At 39.9% G+C, this 16,597-nt stretch overlaps 1 protein-coding gene across 1 annotated transcript in view; it reads left to right on the top strand.

Moving 5' to 3' along the window:
* Positions 1-16,597, top strand: part of SHB (SH2 domain containing adaptor protein B) — a 99,027-nt gene that overhangs the window by 60,288 nt on the left and 22,142 nt on the right. The window contains 2 exon segments of the mRNA XM_032993835.2: positions 10,144-10,359; positions 16,426-16,597. Coding sequence (XP_032849726.2) covers positions 10,144-10,359; positions 16,426-16,597 — 388 coding nt within the window.

Genomic DNA, 16,597 nt, shown 5'->3' with positions numbered 1-16,597 from the left:
ATCCACTCCAGGTCGATTATAGTTTTGTATGTTGTGCAGTTGGTAGCATGTTGCATTTTTGATGTGGTTACCAGGAGCCTAAATCCAGGTCACCAGGATTGAAGCTGTTTAAATGCTGACTTCTAGAAAGAGGACATAAATGAGGAAATAGTCTGAATCCAGCAACAGAGGGGCAGAAATTCTTAAAGCTGACAGCTGTGATCTGTACAATCCTATTCCAGTACAGTGTTTACGTGTTAATGTGTGCTAAATAAATTGATGAACAATGTGTATGCACAAGTGACCTTGAAGAATCATCGTACTTTCATTCAAGGGCTTCTTTCAAAAGCCATTTGTTGGGGTTAGGAGCATTGTCAAGTATCTTGTCCCATGCTTTGGGAAATAGGGTGAAGCTTTGCCCAGCAGTATGACCAGTTTAAACCCTACACTGAGTTCTGCACTGTTGAATGGAGATCAGAGCAACTAAGTTTGCTGTGTAAAATCTCAGCAATAGAATTCTTTCATCTGTCCTGAGTTCTGCTCTTGGGCTTATCAAGTACAAAGGGTGTTGATAGCCTTTGTACTTTGCTTAGAAGTCAAAAAGTTAAAAGTGCTAGCTTTTCAAACATTGGCCTTGCATGGCAATACTGTTACCAGCATGCTACTTTTGTAGTCAGATCTGGCTTACTAGGGTAAGGCTTTGGTGTCTGAGAAAGCAGCTGGTAGGACTGTTATTTTAAATGCTGCACTGGTCCTAAAATCTGTAGCTGGAGTGGATATTGGTCTGTTTTATCACAGTTGCATCTGATATGTGTGGGTGAGTACAACATGGAATCTGAGACACTGGTGAGTCAAAACAATTTTATTGTGCTGCAGTTGATTAGTGTAAAAGGTAATGTGTCTATCTAAGTACATTATAAATATCTTTATTTTGCAGTGGGGCATGCATAAATTACTCTGCTGTCAGAGAAATAAGGAAGCTCATATGACTGTGTTACCACAGATACTGTGAACTCCTTGTGTGTAAAAATGTTTGAAAGTTTTCCCAGTAGAACAGTAGAGGTTGAAAAAATCAGGGGATTTATATGACCTAATGCTTTGTCTTTTGCAGGCTAAGACTCTTTCTGCATATTGGATGTAGGCAAGCAAGATGTGTTCCTACTATGATACCCAAATCTGCCTTTACTTCCCAACTTGCCCAGCAGAGTCTATAGCTCTGTTATAGTCTATTTCGCCAGACAGAGAAACAAAAATTTTCTCACAAGTACTTAACTTCAATGAATCTTTCTGTATCTGATATTCCTTACACAACTGTTGCAAGAAGACTCCTACATTTTGCTTTTATTGTATTTCACCCAAAGAAATGTTGCAAACGGGCTGCAAAATGGTGTTGAATTTATTACTGCGTGGTGACACAGACATGCTTGATTTGGGAAAATATGGGTTTGTATCTTATCAGAACTTTTTTTTTTTTAAGAGTGCAACTACATGGTTTGACCTCTTATTACTGCATGCTTTAGTTTGAGATGAAGGAAATATCTACTGGCATCTGTACTTTGTAGAAGAATCTGGTTGTTTGTTGTCTGTTGCACCCTCTTGGAAAAAAAGCTGTAGAAGTTCACTTACTGGGTTCTGTAAGCAAGTAGTACTGTCTCCAAAGTTTCCTTTTGTTGGCTTCATAGCTGTTCTTTTTTCTTGATGATACATCCCCTAATTTTCTCCAAATTCACTTTAGGAATATAATGTGTATATGACTAATGCCGTTGAATTATTTAAGACTATTAAGAGATTTAATGTGGCTGATGGAAAGGTCACCGTGAAGTTAACTGCTTGTCTTCTAGAGTTTTGTCTGTTCTGTGCATAAATGTTTGTCAGACTCACTCACCAAATGGGAAGAATGTCAAATTCAGTCTTGTATGTCATAATCTTGTGTTCCCAGATGTCTCAGTTTCTGTATCTTGCTGTTCATGTTCTTGGTTTTACACAGAAGTCCAAACTCCTGCAGCCTGGTTCTGTTATAACTGCTGATTTAAGAATAAGAATTATTTGTGGGGGTCTTTCAGCCTGCTAGCAAAATAAGTTTTTTCAAATCTTCAGTTGTTTCTTCTAGTAGCTAATTAACTTCATGACATAATTCTGTAAAAATGTATTTTTCTTTATCAACAGTAAAATCTCAAAGGATAAAATTAATAAAAGTGAAAAATCATAAAAAGTGAAGCTAACACAGTTTTGGACTCCCTGGTCATTCCAGTAACCATTTTAGCACTTGGAGCTGTCCTTGTTAGGGATTGAGTGAAAACCATGAGAAATGCTTCATCACAAATGTTCTGTTATCTTCAGCTACCTAATTCTTAAATATCAAGTCTGCACTGAGCTATCAGTGTGAATCTGTACCACAGTACTAATACTGCTTTATAAAAGAGGCTGTATGTAAATATGTGTGTATAAGTATGTGTGTGTATACACACATATATTTTTACATATGCATGTATATATATTCTCCTTCTTTATGAGCACTTCTTTGCTCTGACTGGGTTTTAGTTTAGGATCAATTATTTGTAGTTTTTCTAATTGTGGTCCCTGAATGTGAACCATGAACCAGTAAGGTATCAATTATTTGCTGGTAATCTTTTCTGTGCAATCTGATACTTTGGTCCTGTGAGTAAAATAAAAATGTAGATCATGGGCTCCTGTATTGAAATATACTCACACACCAGGAACCAGTGGTGTAGCTGTGTTTGGCACTTAGAGTCAATAGTTTGGTTTGGTTTGATTTGAGGCTTTTTTTTGTAAAGTCTTTGATTTGGCAGGATCATGGCTTCTGTTCCTCAGAAATGCACACTTCCTGTTGTAGCAGTGACTGGCTTCACGGTACCAAAAGGCAGATGGATACATACCACATTTCTGACTTTAGAAGTAAAATGTTTATCTTTTGGACACAAGAGAATTCAAGAGAGTATCAGCTGTGTGTTCTTTCTAATACAGGTTTTTCTTAATGCAGCGTTTTTCCCCATGCAAAATTATTTTCAAAAGATAGCTGAAAGACAAAGACTAAATTTAATTGAAAAGATTTAAAGTACTTCTGTTCAAATAAGCTGTACTTTAAGATAACCTTTTCTAGGTTTTGCTTGTATTGAAATGTGGCAATGTGGTTATTATTCATAAATAGGACTTATACCTCTCTTGCTTCTATTTACATAATTGGTTTTGGTGTATATTTCTTCAAGTTTCCTGTATTTGTAATGTATAAAATTAATCATTTTTTTCAAAGTAATAAGAGTGCTGTCATATTGTAGATATTTCACAGTACTTTTGAAATGGTTTGGAGCAATTACTTGGTTATAATGCTGTTGCTGATAAATGAATAGATTAATTTTTTTTTACAGTAATGAAGAGAACTAGTCTAAAACTTTGCTTCTTTTGTAGGCTAAAAATTACTCTCTCTTCTCCCTGAGCATTTTTCTTTTTTAAGTAACTATGCAATTTGCTACAATTAATTAAGATCTTATTTTGTCCTTGCAGTAGTCAGGATAACCACAGAACAGCTGAGGTTGGAAAGGACTTATTGATATAATCTAATAAAAAACCTGTTTAAGCAGGGTCAGCTAGAACAGGTTAGCCATGACTGTCCAGTCAGGTCTTGAATATGTCCACAGATGGAGACTCTACAGCCTCTCTGGGCAATCTGTTTTAATGTTTGACTTCATCACAGTAAAAAGGTGTTTTCTTGTGTTCAGATGGAATTCCATGTATTTTGATTTGTGCCTGTTGCCTCTTGTCCTGTAACTGGACACTACCAAGAAGAGTCTGGCTCCATCTTCACTCTTTTCCATCAGGTATATATGTGCAGTGATATGGTCCCCACTGAAACTTATCTTCTCCAGGCTGACCAGTCCCAGTTCTCTCAGCCTCTCCTTATATGAGAAATGTTCCAGTTTCATTATCAGCTTCATGGCCCTTTGCTGGACTTGCTGTTTTGCCAATTGATGGGGTTAACACAAAGGACACAGACACCAAGCTAAAGAAATAGACTTATTTTACTTTAGTTTAAAGCAGCAGAAAGAATAAGCAAGGTAATGCACCTAGACATTACTGTTTAAAGCAGCAGAAAGAATAAGCAAGGTAATGCACCTAGTCATTACTACATAAAGCTAACTATAGTGATTAAGAAAGATACATCACCAATTGCCCTCAGACTTTACCATCATCCAGACCCGTGCATCAGCTGGGGAGCCCCATCACAGCGAAGGGTCAGAGAGCCTTTCTCGGCAATTGGGAAGTCCCACGCAGTGCATCCACTTGTAGGTGGCGTCTCTGTCTGTGCTGTGAGAGGGTCTGGCTTTTATACAGTTTAACAAACAAGTCTAAACAAAATGCACGGGAGATATCTGGTAGATTGACGTGCCTCACTCAAGCATGTCTGGATCTGGCCAGGATCCGGGCATGTCTGAGGAGTTTCTGGTTTTCTTTACATTTGGGATTTCTAGTTACTTCCTATTGTTTACTTATAGTTCCCAGGGATTGTTCCCAGGGTTGCATTTTCATGCTGATAAGATGCTGGTTGCTTCATTCTGCTGATAAGATGCTGATTGCTGGTCGGGGAATTCACTCAGAAGTCAACTTTGGTTTGAGGCCTATTGTTTGAGCCTTTTCTGTTTCAATCGGTCCTTTGACTTATGAGTGAAGATCACAACCCCTTTGGAAAAGCCCAATATGTTCACTCTATCCGTTTGATACGATACCATACATAACAATTATATAAAGTAATAATAATAATGATAACTAACAATATTACAAGAGGATGTATTAAGAAATTCAACACTTGGGTTGCAGAGGATGAATATCCAGTAAAGATGTCCCACCAGTGGTGTGCATTCTCCTTCTCCATCTGGCTAGCTAGCGACATTAGTTGATTCTTTGTGATTACAGTCTGTATCACAGAGTCTGACAGAGTTTTATTTCGTCGTTCTAGGTGTCGTCACAAATGTTCTGATTGTTCCATGATGGTTTTCAGTGGAGTCAGGGATAAGCTGATTCCATTAAGTCCTAAGCTTTGGGGATGCCAGTACATGTTCAGTTGTTCTTCATGCATTGAATAAAAAGTATACATCTGTCCGTGCCAGATGTGATAGAATACATTTCTGAGGCATCCCGAAAATGGAGTACTTAGATTATACATTTCTATAATATTTTTATCATTTGTCACGATACAAACATGCTTAGCACTAATTTCTACAAACATATCAAAGCTTTTGAGCAAGATTGTCCATTTACACAGATTCACTGAATGTTCCAATAAACATGGTTCATATAACCGCGAGCTTTGTCCACACAATAAACCATTTGCTGTGGATGTACACAAATCTAATTTATGGGTTCGATTCCTAGAGTCTATATAATCTCCCTCCAAGTGAGGCAGCCAATATTCTGGTTCATAGGGTAGTTTTTCCCCAAAAATTACAGGCAGTACTAGAAATTTACACATAACTTCAGGTTGGCTAACATCGTAGTGGACTATTTGACCAGCACAGAATACATCTGTGCACTGCACTGTCTGTGGAGATAATTTGACCCAATGGGTTTAAGGAATCCATTTCTTAAATATGTTTCTCCATAACAGCTCATTATTAGCCGTTAAGTCACTCTGAGCTTTGTTTCGTTGCATAAGGACATGTAAAGTCTGCAGTGTACATGTTGTCCAATTCATAATCTGGCTAATGTTGTGGTCAACATGCCACTGATTAATTTGAGTCCTATTGAAGAGCTTTAAAAATTCTGTATCATAGTTCAGTGACCCAATTTGTGGGGTAAAGGTAGTTGGAAGCCACTGAGCCTGCAACCTAATTCCTTCTGCCACATCATAACCAGCATTCTTTACTTTGTTTGTTAAGGTTTCAATATCAATAGAATTTAAAACTCCCATTCCTGCTCCAGTTCCTCCTAACAGGGTGGCACACCATGCCCTTTTCCATCTACATGATAGTAGGAGGGGGAAAGAAATATTGAAATGAATAACATGTTTCTGATATTGTTGAGCTACTTGAACACAAGTAGATGGAATGCGGTAGAAATGATCAACAGAAATATGAGGTTTAGATTTTAACATAGTAAAGAAGTCTCCCCAGTGTAACCGATTTTTCATTACTGAATTATTATGGCATATTAGTGTTTCTGTTTCTTCCATGGGAAGGGTTATTGCATGAGCAGCATTCACCTCATGACCACCTGTTCGATTAACACATTTGTAATAATCTTTCGAACTGGGTAGACCTGATACATTACAACATTTAAGAGATACTTTACTAGATATAGTGACAGTTGAATTATCTGTAGGACAGGTTACAAAAAGACGTCCACGATCTCTCCATCGTGATGCTGGTCCTGAACGCCACCAGTATGTACATGTTTCGTTATACTGAGTACTGAAAGTAAGATTGGCTATGATACAGGCAGAATTTGCTTTGCATCGGAAATCATCCTGTTGTCTTGTCTTGGTTGCAATTTTCCATTGCCACCTAAGCGGTGTCTCTCAGTGGCCATCCCGGTGTGAAAGCCTTTCCCAAATGGACCATGACGATACACAGGCAAATCCATCTTAGCAGGATCTAAAGTATAGAATCTTGAGACATCTAGTTGTTCTCGCAGATAACATTTAGTTGCAGGAACATATTCCCATTTTTCCTGTCCAGGTTTCATGATTAAAACAGTATTGTCTTTTCCTGTGGCTATTACTTCAGCTGGTTCAGGAGGTCCGCTTGAACTCTGGACCCATACTTTAGCTCCGTTATTGAAATTAGTTGATCCAAACCCTTTATCTCCATGAACAGTGGTGACTTGAGGTGGATCCCCTTTTTTCACAATTGCTTTCAAAACTGGCAATATCAATAGTTGTGCTATTCTGTCATGGGGATGAATAATTAAATCTTGTTCACCATTGTTTAACAGAATTACTTTAATTTCTCCTTGATAATCCGTATCAGTCACTCCTCCCATGACATGAATACCTTTCAAGGCTAGGCTTGAATGGGCAGTTATCAAACCAAAGTGTCCTGGAGGAATTTTAATTCCTATCCCAGTATTGATAACTTTCATCTGTTTTTGGTTTATCCTGATCAATTCCAATGCATAGAGATCTAGCCCTGCAGCCTCTGGAGTGGCCCGGTAAGGGGCCATCGCACCCGGAACAATTTCCCAGTAAGTCAAAGTCTCACTTACTGTCAGAGGTTTTATTTGTAAATTGGGTGTAGTCATGCGCATCAAAGGGGTCTCCATTTCCCCAATGGGCCTATTGTTAAGGATATGTAGCGCATCTGTGAGATGAGTTTTTCCATCGGGTTAGGTTCCCATCTCCTAACTTCTTCAACTGCTCTTTCAACAACCCATTCATTCGTTCAATCAATCCTGCAGCTTGTGGATAGTATGGTATATGAAAAACCCACTGCATATTTTGCTGCTCAGCATACCTTTGAACAAATTTGTTTCGAAAATAAGACCCATTGTCAGTTTGAATCTGCAGTGGAATTCCATAGTACAAAATGATTATGCCTATAGTACAGATAGTACGATGATGAGTAGCTTTCTTACAAGGATGGGCAATCAAATATCCAGAATATGTATCTACAGCAGTGCAGACATATTTACACCCTAGGTTCTGGAGTAAAGGTCCGATATAATCCATTTGCCAAATTTGTCTGGGCAATTTTCCTCTTCCCAGTTGTCCTTTCACAATATTAGGCACTGGACTTTTGTGAGTATGTTGGCACACGGGGCACTGGGCGATTATAGTTTTGATCATATCCAGTGACATTGTCATGCCACGCTCTTGGGCCCACCTGTAAGTGGCTTTCTCTCCAAGGTGCCCACACTTTTGGTGTGCCCATTTTGCCAAGCCTTCACGATCATCCTTCTGAGGGAATTCTAATCCAGCTTGGGAAATCTTTGCCCAGTTGTCTACAACAGAGTTATAAAGTCGTTCTAAAGTGTCCACATTACTATGAGCATCAACATGAAACACAGACACCTTAGTCTTCTTTACTATTTCCCAAATATCCTTCCACAATTCCTTTCCCCAGACTTCTTTGGAGTATATTTTCCAATCTTTGGCTACCCATGTTGGCAGCCAAGTAGCTAACCCATTAGCTGCTGACCAGGAGTCAGTATATAAATGACATTCTCCTAGGTCTTCTTGTTTCAAGGCCATATAAGCTGCATATAATTCAGCATACTGGCTGCTTTTCCCTTCTCCTGTAGTTTCTAAAAATTTTTCTAGATGGGGATAGTAAGCTACTGCTTTCCAAAACCTCTTCCCTCCTATATACTTAGCTGATCCATCAGTGAACCAAGCATGTTCCTTTTCAGAGCGTGTGAGTTGGTCGAAAGCTTTTCCCCCTCGTACTGGGGATTCCCGTTCAACTGTGAAATCAGGGTTCATTTCTTGATCACCTGTGGGGGCAGTAGCTACTCTCTCGTGGAGGGTAGCTACTCCACCAACCCCTACCTTGGCCCTGTCCTGAATATACCGTTTCCACTTTATGATACTTGATTCTTGAGCATGCCCAATTCGATGGGTTTTAGGAGAGCTTTTAACCCATTGCATGATAGGAATTTCAGGATGAAAGGACACTTGCTTCAATATACCTATGTCTTTCTTGTACTGGGGAGGTGTGAGAGCACTGAACCCAGCAGTCCGGATGTGGTCTCACCAGTGCTGGCTGAGTAGAGAGGAAGAATCACTTCCCATGACCTGCTTTCAGCACTCCTTCTAATGCAGCCCAGCTTAATAGTAGCCCTCTTTACCGTGAGGGTGCACTGCTGGCTCGTATTCAACTTGCTGTCATATAGGACCCCAAAGTCCTTCTCTGCTGATCTGCTTTCCAGCCAGTTAGCCTGCAATTTTCCGGAATCTCCAGATCCCTCTGAATGGTAGCATAGCCACCTGGTCTATCGCCCACTTCATGCAGTTTTGTATCAGTAGATGGAGTGACCCTGTGTTTGTCTAGGCAATGGACTGCAAACTCCGGAGAATGGAGACACGTCCCACAACCTACCTGGTGACCTGTCCTAGGGCTGCACAACACACCAGGGAGAGAAGGTTCCCTCAATGTCCCACTTGGATCTCTCAAGCTACATCTGGGATCTGTTTCTTCTTATTGCATCTTCTGACACTGTCCAAGAAAGTTTTGGCTCTGACTGCCCTTCAGGCAGCTGAGAGCTGCTGTTATATCCCCCTTGACCTTCCCCTCATCAGACTAACCAAAACCACCTCTCCTTATCATAGGCCTCAGGACCTTGCTATCTTGGTAGCTCTGCATTGTCTCCTTTCTAGTTTTATTAACTAGTTTACTCCTTGGACACTCCTTGTAGAGAGTGTGCAGACTGGACACAGTAGGACCCACTTGTTGGTGGGTATAGCCTCCTTGGGGCCAAGGGTGAAGGCATGACAGCTTTCTCCTTGATTTGCTAGCTGTGCACCTCCTAACAAAGCCCAGGTTTTGGTTTGCTGTATCCAGGAGGGCAGTACACTGTTCCTTTCTGTGAAGCTTCAACATGCTTATTTTCTGACAAGGTTAGTGTTAATTTAAGTGTTCTTTAATACAATGTCTGCTAAGCTTTAGTTACCAGTGCTTTTGTTTAGTGCTCTTACTCTAGTCCTAGCTCATTTTCTGCTAATATTCTGTAGAGGTAACTGCAGAGATTTTTTTTATCAGCATATGTAATTATACTGTGGGATTTCTTTTTTTTTTTTTTTTTTTTTTTTTTATCTTTGTATCTTCTAATTGCACTTCTGAACAGTGTCCTCTTGAAGAGTTAATTGCATACAGAAATTTCAGCATTCTTAGGGATTTATGTACAGTTGCTTGTAAGTGTGCTTTACACAGGCTGACAGGGATTGTGTGCTTCATGTAATCTCGCTCTGTGCAAGCTGAAAGATGTTGGTGGAGACATGAGGCTGATTGTGCTGTGGTGGTTAGCGGGAGCCGGCTTTTGCTTCTAGCCAGTTACCAAAGGTAGAGGTAGAATTTAGAAGTCTTGTACAAGCTTGCCATCTGTATAATTATGTGGCTATTAAGGAATGGATTGAAGTTGAATATTCTAAAATTATTGACTGTGATACTAAGGCATGGTTAGTAGTGATGCTCATTCAATTTTCTTTCTTGCCAACAGAGTTTCAGAAGCAGGAAGGCATGAAGTCCCATCAGAAAAACATGCAGCTCTACGACACACCCTATGAACCAGAAGGCAGTGGTGTGGAATCCAGTTCTGAAAGTGTGGTGTGTCACTGTTTACGAGAAAGCAAATTGCCACAGGATGATGACAGGCCTGAAGATGAGTATGATCAACCATGGGAATGGAACAAAATCACCATCCCAGCTCTGGCAGGTAGGATTCCTAGATCCCAACCAGCACATTTTCTCTCATACTGATAGCATATGTACTTGCTTTTGGGAGAATTCTATCTAGTATTTCTGCTGTTTTGGTGTGTGTGTTGAGGGGCAGATCTCTGAAAAGCAAATATGGATAGTCTCAAATCTTTATCTGCTGCAGAAATGTGGAACATTGAACTCTTTTTGGTGCTTCAACTGACCTGTTGTCAACCATCTCAATATTTGATTCATGTTAGTAAAACTTCTGTTTCTTCTACTCCTTGCCCCTACCCCCATTTTAATGGACATGATGTAGATAGTGTTTATTGTTGAGAGGCTCTATGATGAGGGAGTTGCTTTGCAAGTTCCTTAAATGGTGGACAGTTCTTAAAGGTGCAGGACAAAAAATAGCGGTGTAATGTGCATGCAGTAACATGCTTCTTCTCAGTGATGAGTTTCTTGGTGCTTGGAGTATTTTCATTATGGTTGCAAGCATTTCTATGGTTATGTAGAACTTGGTTGTGGATTAATCCTTTTGAACTGCTGAAGCTTTCCCACATCAGAACTTGCCAGGAGACATGACACAAACTGTTTTCTGTCTCTGTGAATGTCTGTACTTGGTGTTAGTTACACTGCTCCTTTTTTTCCCTCTGTTGCTTTGCAGAAAAGGCTGAGGGGAGCTTCATTTAGTGAGGATGTGATTCTAAAGGCCAAGGCTTTTTCTTTTGTATAGTCTCTGTGTGTCCAGCAAAGTCCAGCTGTATCAGTTGGTCTGACCATGTTTCCAGATGCTATTGTGGGGTGCTAGCCATACATGCTCTGTGATTTTTCCTGTCAATGGCATGTTCTAATGAAAAGCTGTGTCTAGGAGCAGAGTTGTTCCCCTTCCTTTTTAGGAGTCAGCTTGGCAGAAGGTTTGGAAAGAAGAGTTGTGTGTGGTGATGGTTGTGGATATGAGGAAAGAAGAAAAGAAATGTGGCTCTAGGAGGGAGCATGGAAGAAGCCTGTGACCAGTGATTAGTAGTCAGTGTGCGGTCCTGCTTGACAAACCTGTGTGTTTTCTGCATTGAAACTACTAGATCTGCTAATGGAATGAGAGCAGTTGGCGTCATCCGTGTCAACTTTAGCCTTGAACATGCTATGCTGTGGTGTTAGCTGTGTTTCTTGGTTTGGAATGCTGTGGCCTAGATGGATAGACTGTTAGATACATGAAAACCTGTCAGGGTCATTGACCTCAAAGGGTAGTGCTTAGTGATTAATATTATTCCTGGAGTCTAGTTACAACTGTGATTCCTGTTCTGGAACCCCTTCTTTAGCATCTTTATCAGTAATATAGATCTTAGACCTTATTCTTCATGTATTGTGCATATTATATAAAAGGTCTGATTTTTAATTCATTGAACCCAGAGAACAAATTTATTAGTTTCTACTGCATACCTTTTTGCACACAACTCATTTGGTGTTTGTTAAGTCTTTGAGCTCTGTAACCACCTTCATGATCACTTTTTTGGTCTTTATAGGGAGAATTTTGAAATAATTTTTTGAGTGTTGATTTCAAAAAAAAAAAAAAGAATCTTAGTTATGTTGATTTTTTTTTCTTCATCTGTAGTTTTTAGTTTGTCTACACGTAACTGTAAATTAATATAGCACAATCCATCCAATATGAGATTTTATAATTGGCCATTGTGTAAATATTTTCCTCAGCATTATGTAGTTAACTCTTATGGAAACACTAAATTAAAATACTGCTTTACAAAAGTACTAAAAAGTTTAATTAAAAAGACTAAAAAGTTTAATTAAAAAGTATTATGAGGTGAACAACAAACATATGTGTTATGAAGTGCAGATGCAAAGAGACTTGTATAACAAATGTTTTTGATTTCTCATGTGATAGACCTAGGAAACAAATCAAAATGGCGACAACACTAGAATTATCATGAAATTTAATTACTCATGCAAGGCAGTCATGGTTTGAGCTCAGAGGGCAACTGAGCACCACTCAGCCGCTCACACATCCCTTCATTACCAGCGATGAGAAGGGACAAATGAGCCAGGCTTGGGGTTTGAGATAGGACTGGGAGGGGCAGATCACCCATTATGATCACAAGCAAAAGGCAGACTTATTAGGGGAAGAAAAAAAGAACATACTTTTATTACAGACACTAACAACAACACTTGACAGAGTAGGACAGTGAGAAGCATTGCCACATCTCGAAAACACCTTCCCCCCACCCCTCCCTTCTTCCCAGGCTCAGGTCTGCTCTCAATATCTCTACCTCCTGCCTGCAGCGTCACAGGGGCAGGGAATGGGGGGTGCAGTCAGTGCAGCCACTTCTTCCAACTTCGGTGGGGCGAGCTTCTGGAACTTGTTTCCCCTGCTCCATCGTGCTCCCCCTCTCACAGGAGACAGTCCTCCACAAACTTTCTCTGATGTGAGTCTCTCCCATGGGCCGCAGCATTTCCTTACATTGCTCCGTTGTGGGACACCAACTTTCTCCAACTGGAGTCCCTCCCACAGGCTGCAGCCCTTCCTGAGCTGCTCCAGCATCGAACACCCCCACATGCTGCAATCCTCCCAGTGCTGAACTACAACAATGGGGTCTACCTTTTCCCACAAGACCCCGGTCTTCTTCAGGCACAGCACCTTGATCAACCAGGTGAAACACAGGGCGTAAATGTGTGTCCGCTCCACCATAGATCTTCGTGGGTGGCAGTGGGGGGGCCTCCCTGCTGTCTCACCACAGGATACAGGGGGGGTCTCTGCTCCAGCACACCTCCCCCCTCCTTTCTTCCTCCGTTCCTCCACTGACCTTGGTGTTCACACAGCTGCTGCATGTAAACAGAAGTACCATAACAATAAAAAACTTTGCACTCGCAGCTGCATGGATCTGAGCTTCTGAACCTTCACTGTATATACTAAAGATTTAGTTAAGAGAGGATTTATAGCAGCTGAAACTGATTCCTGATAACAACATAACAACATTGTGTGGGTTGGTGCCTGACTGTTTATCACAATTGTCAGTTTAATATGCCTGGATATCCCTTTCATACTGCTTCTTCTTATCAATTTAACTCACACACAGACACACACACAGATACACGCACACACACCAAAAAAAAAAAAAAAAAGGAATAAAAAAAACAAAGAAAGCAGTGGTCCGGAAACATGTCTGAGGTTTTCACACAGAGAAAAAAATCAAAAACATATTAATTTTAACTTTATGCTATTTTTGGAGAACAGATCCTACTCCTAACCATTATGTGGTAAAGATATTGCTGTTTACAATCAGAACTGAGTTTCATGGGGGTTTTGCGAACTGAATTTTTTGGTGTCTGAAAGATGTTGCTCAGTTAGAAGCTGACATTAAGTTCACCAATTTTCACAGAGTTTCCAAATTACATCCAGATGTTTTTCTTACCATTGAAATAATAGTGCTGTTTAAATATATCACTGGCAAGTACACATATGCAATGTTTCTTCTTGTTATGCTAATCAGCTTTCACTATTCAGTAATGAAATTAAACCTGAGTATCCATTTTAATATATCACCAGCATATTTCTGCCATACATGCTTCAGAATATGATTGGGCAAAAATTTACCCAATTTTTGCAATAATTTATGCCTGCTTTCTCTGAATAGAGGGGGAATTTGGAAGTCTAACCCCCATAAGGAAAACATATAAAAATAAAAATAATTTTAAAAAAGCTCCAAAACACTTTCCACATCCAACACATCTCTATTCTGTATGCATTATCTTTCTGAACATTACAGCTGTCTTCCTGTTGCACAGTGCTGCTTTAAAACAATGCTATACAACTACCAGCCACATCCCTAACTGGTTGTGTGTTATAAGTTGAGTTCTACATGCACAAGATCTACAACATGCTATTGTAGGGAGTACCTTTAATTGTCAATGTAACATTTTCTCTGATACTGCTGTTGAAACTTACAGAGGAACTGATTGTGCTGTGTGTGTGATGTGTGGAAACAAACTTTGCAACTCACAAAGAGTTATACAGCAGGTATGTTTATTGAAGCGCTGGGTGCAAGGGAAATCACTCTTCCTAGCTTGCACACCAACAGTACATTTTACCAGGAATTTGTACAGTGCAGGTATACATATTCATGGAATTACACAACGAAACTATACATACGAATATGGTCTCTTCCTGTTCGGTGATCTCAGAAGCTTTTGAGGAGTTTAACCAGTTTTGCGGTGAGGTCAGCCCATCACAGCTATCCCTGTTATCTCTTCCTGTGTTTGACACATTTATCCTTGAAGATTGCCAGCCCTGATAAGCTTTATCCTAGACAAGCACCAGTCTTTAGTAGATGAGTTTCAAAAGAATGTTCAAGGACAAAGCAGATCGTTAGTTCCCTATATCATGTGTTCATGCACATTGTGACGTTTGCCTCTGATACAGTGAAATTTTTTCTGCCTGGTTCCCCATCAAATGACCTTAAAAAAATAATCCATCTGCAGCTGGGAGTGTTAGTTTCTGATGAAGAAGCAAACCATAGAAGGCAGTGAGTGTCAGGAAGGTGGTGTGAGTAGCTCCTTTCACTGTTTCTGTCAATAGTGTCTCTCTTTTTTTATTTTTTTTAATTATGTAGAATCTGTAAGTGTAAATGTAGGGAGCGTAGAGTGAGGATGCTGACATCAGTAGTATGTGCTTTGCTACAGATGTTGCAGTGCTCTGAGAAATTACAGCTTTGCAAAATAAGTCATATTGCTTTTCTTGGAATAATATAGTTTGTGAGAGAAACTAACAAATGTTATTTTCCCTTTTCACTACTTTGTGCCCTAGTGTTTCAAGACAAAAGCTTTGTGTCGGCATTGTATAAGTGGATAAACTTTCAATTCATTGCTGCTTGCCAGTATTTCTGATGTGGATAAATGGGTGTTGTCTGTCTGGATTTGCATCCAGATCACTGTTAGGATGATTCTACATAAACTGAGGCAAACTGGATTCTTGAATGTTCTCACTTCTTTGTTATTGTAATTATGGCAGTTGACAGAAAGCCTAACTTTGTTACTGTTTATTACTTGTTTAATAGTATCATCTATTGGTGAATAAAGTATCAAATGTTAAGATAAACCCTAGTTATTGTAACAAGCTTTAGAATAGTGTGGATTTTGTTATTGGAAAAGCAAGAGAGTTTTAGGACTGTATTTTGCATAGTTAGAAACACCTTTACATGATACTTATAATTTTGTAGATAAACCACTACATCTTAATGTTAGTGGGTGCGTGTTTATTCTCCCTGGGAAGTGTGAAACCTCTCTAAAGTGCTACTAATATTTTGGTCCTTGTTAACCTTGCCTGGAGAGGTAACTATTGTGTGATAAATAATAGAAGAATTTTGCTTTTGCTAAAAGTAATTAAACAATTGCTTTTTAGGCTAAAGCTATTATTAGTACAATGATCCAAATTTGAAGAAAAGTAAAAGAATTTACTACTGGGAAAAGAAAAGGGGATAATTGATCTGAGGAAACATCAAACCAACAGCCCCCCCTTCTTGGGATGCTCACCAGATGGTCCATATCAAAGGGCGGTAACTCCTTTGCAATGGAATGAGAAAGAACAGAATGGGCCATCTCTGGAATCTCTTGTCCTTGAGATAAGAGAGGAACTGAAACCACTGAGCCATAAAGACAAAGGAGCTGCAAATTAGCCCAGACTTGAAGGACAAGGTGTACTCACCACAGGACTGAGTTTGCCCAGAAGTAAGGGTCAGCTAGCGAACACAGTGAAGAAGACTGTGAGCCTTCATCTGAAGGCCCCTGCCCATGACCACCAGGGAGCACTGCGCAAGCACGATGGGAGGCTGGAGAGAGGAGAAGAAAGAAGAAGATAAGATTGTAGAAGAAGCCAGGAGGTGTGCCGAAGATGTTGAAACTGGCAGCTGTGTGGATAAAAGGGGGTTTGAAACTTAAGCAATTTGGTGAGCCTTGATGGAGCTGCGACTCCTCGGCCACCCCAGCGCTGCATTTGCTCTCTTACCTTAATACAGATTCATTAATCCATATTTGGATGTGATTTGCCTTAATCTACCTATAACAATTGTGTATCTTGCAGCCCAATTTAATGGACGTGAAAATCAGCAAGCATCTCCTTCTCCCACAAATGACCAGCAGAGGCAGTTAAGAGCACCTGGAGGAGGCTTTAGACCCATCAAACATGGCAGTCCAGAATTTTGTGGGATGCTGGGAGAGAGAATAGATCCAACTATTCAACTGGAAAAACAGAT

This window comes from Tyto alba, unplaced genomic scaffold (genome assembly GCF_018691265.1).
Source record: "Tyto alba isolate M040663 unplaced genomic scaffold, T.alba_DEE_v4.0 Super-Scaffold_13, whole genome shotgun sequence".
Lineage (NCBI taxonomy): Eukaryota > Metazoa > Chordata > Aves > Strigiformes > Tytonidae > Tyto > Tyto alba.
This window is presented reverse-complemented; position numbering and strand designations above follow the sequence as displayed.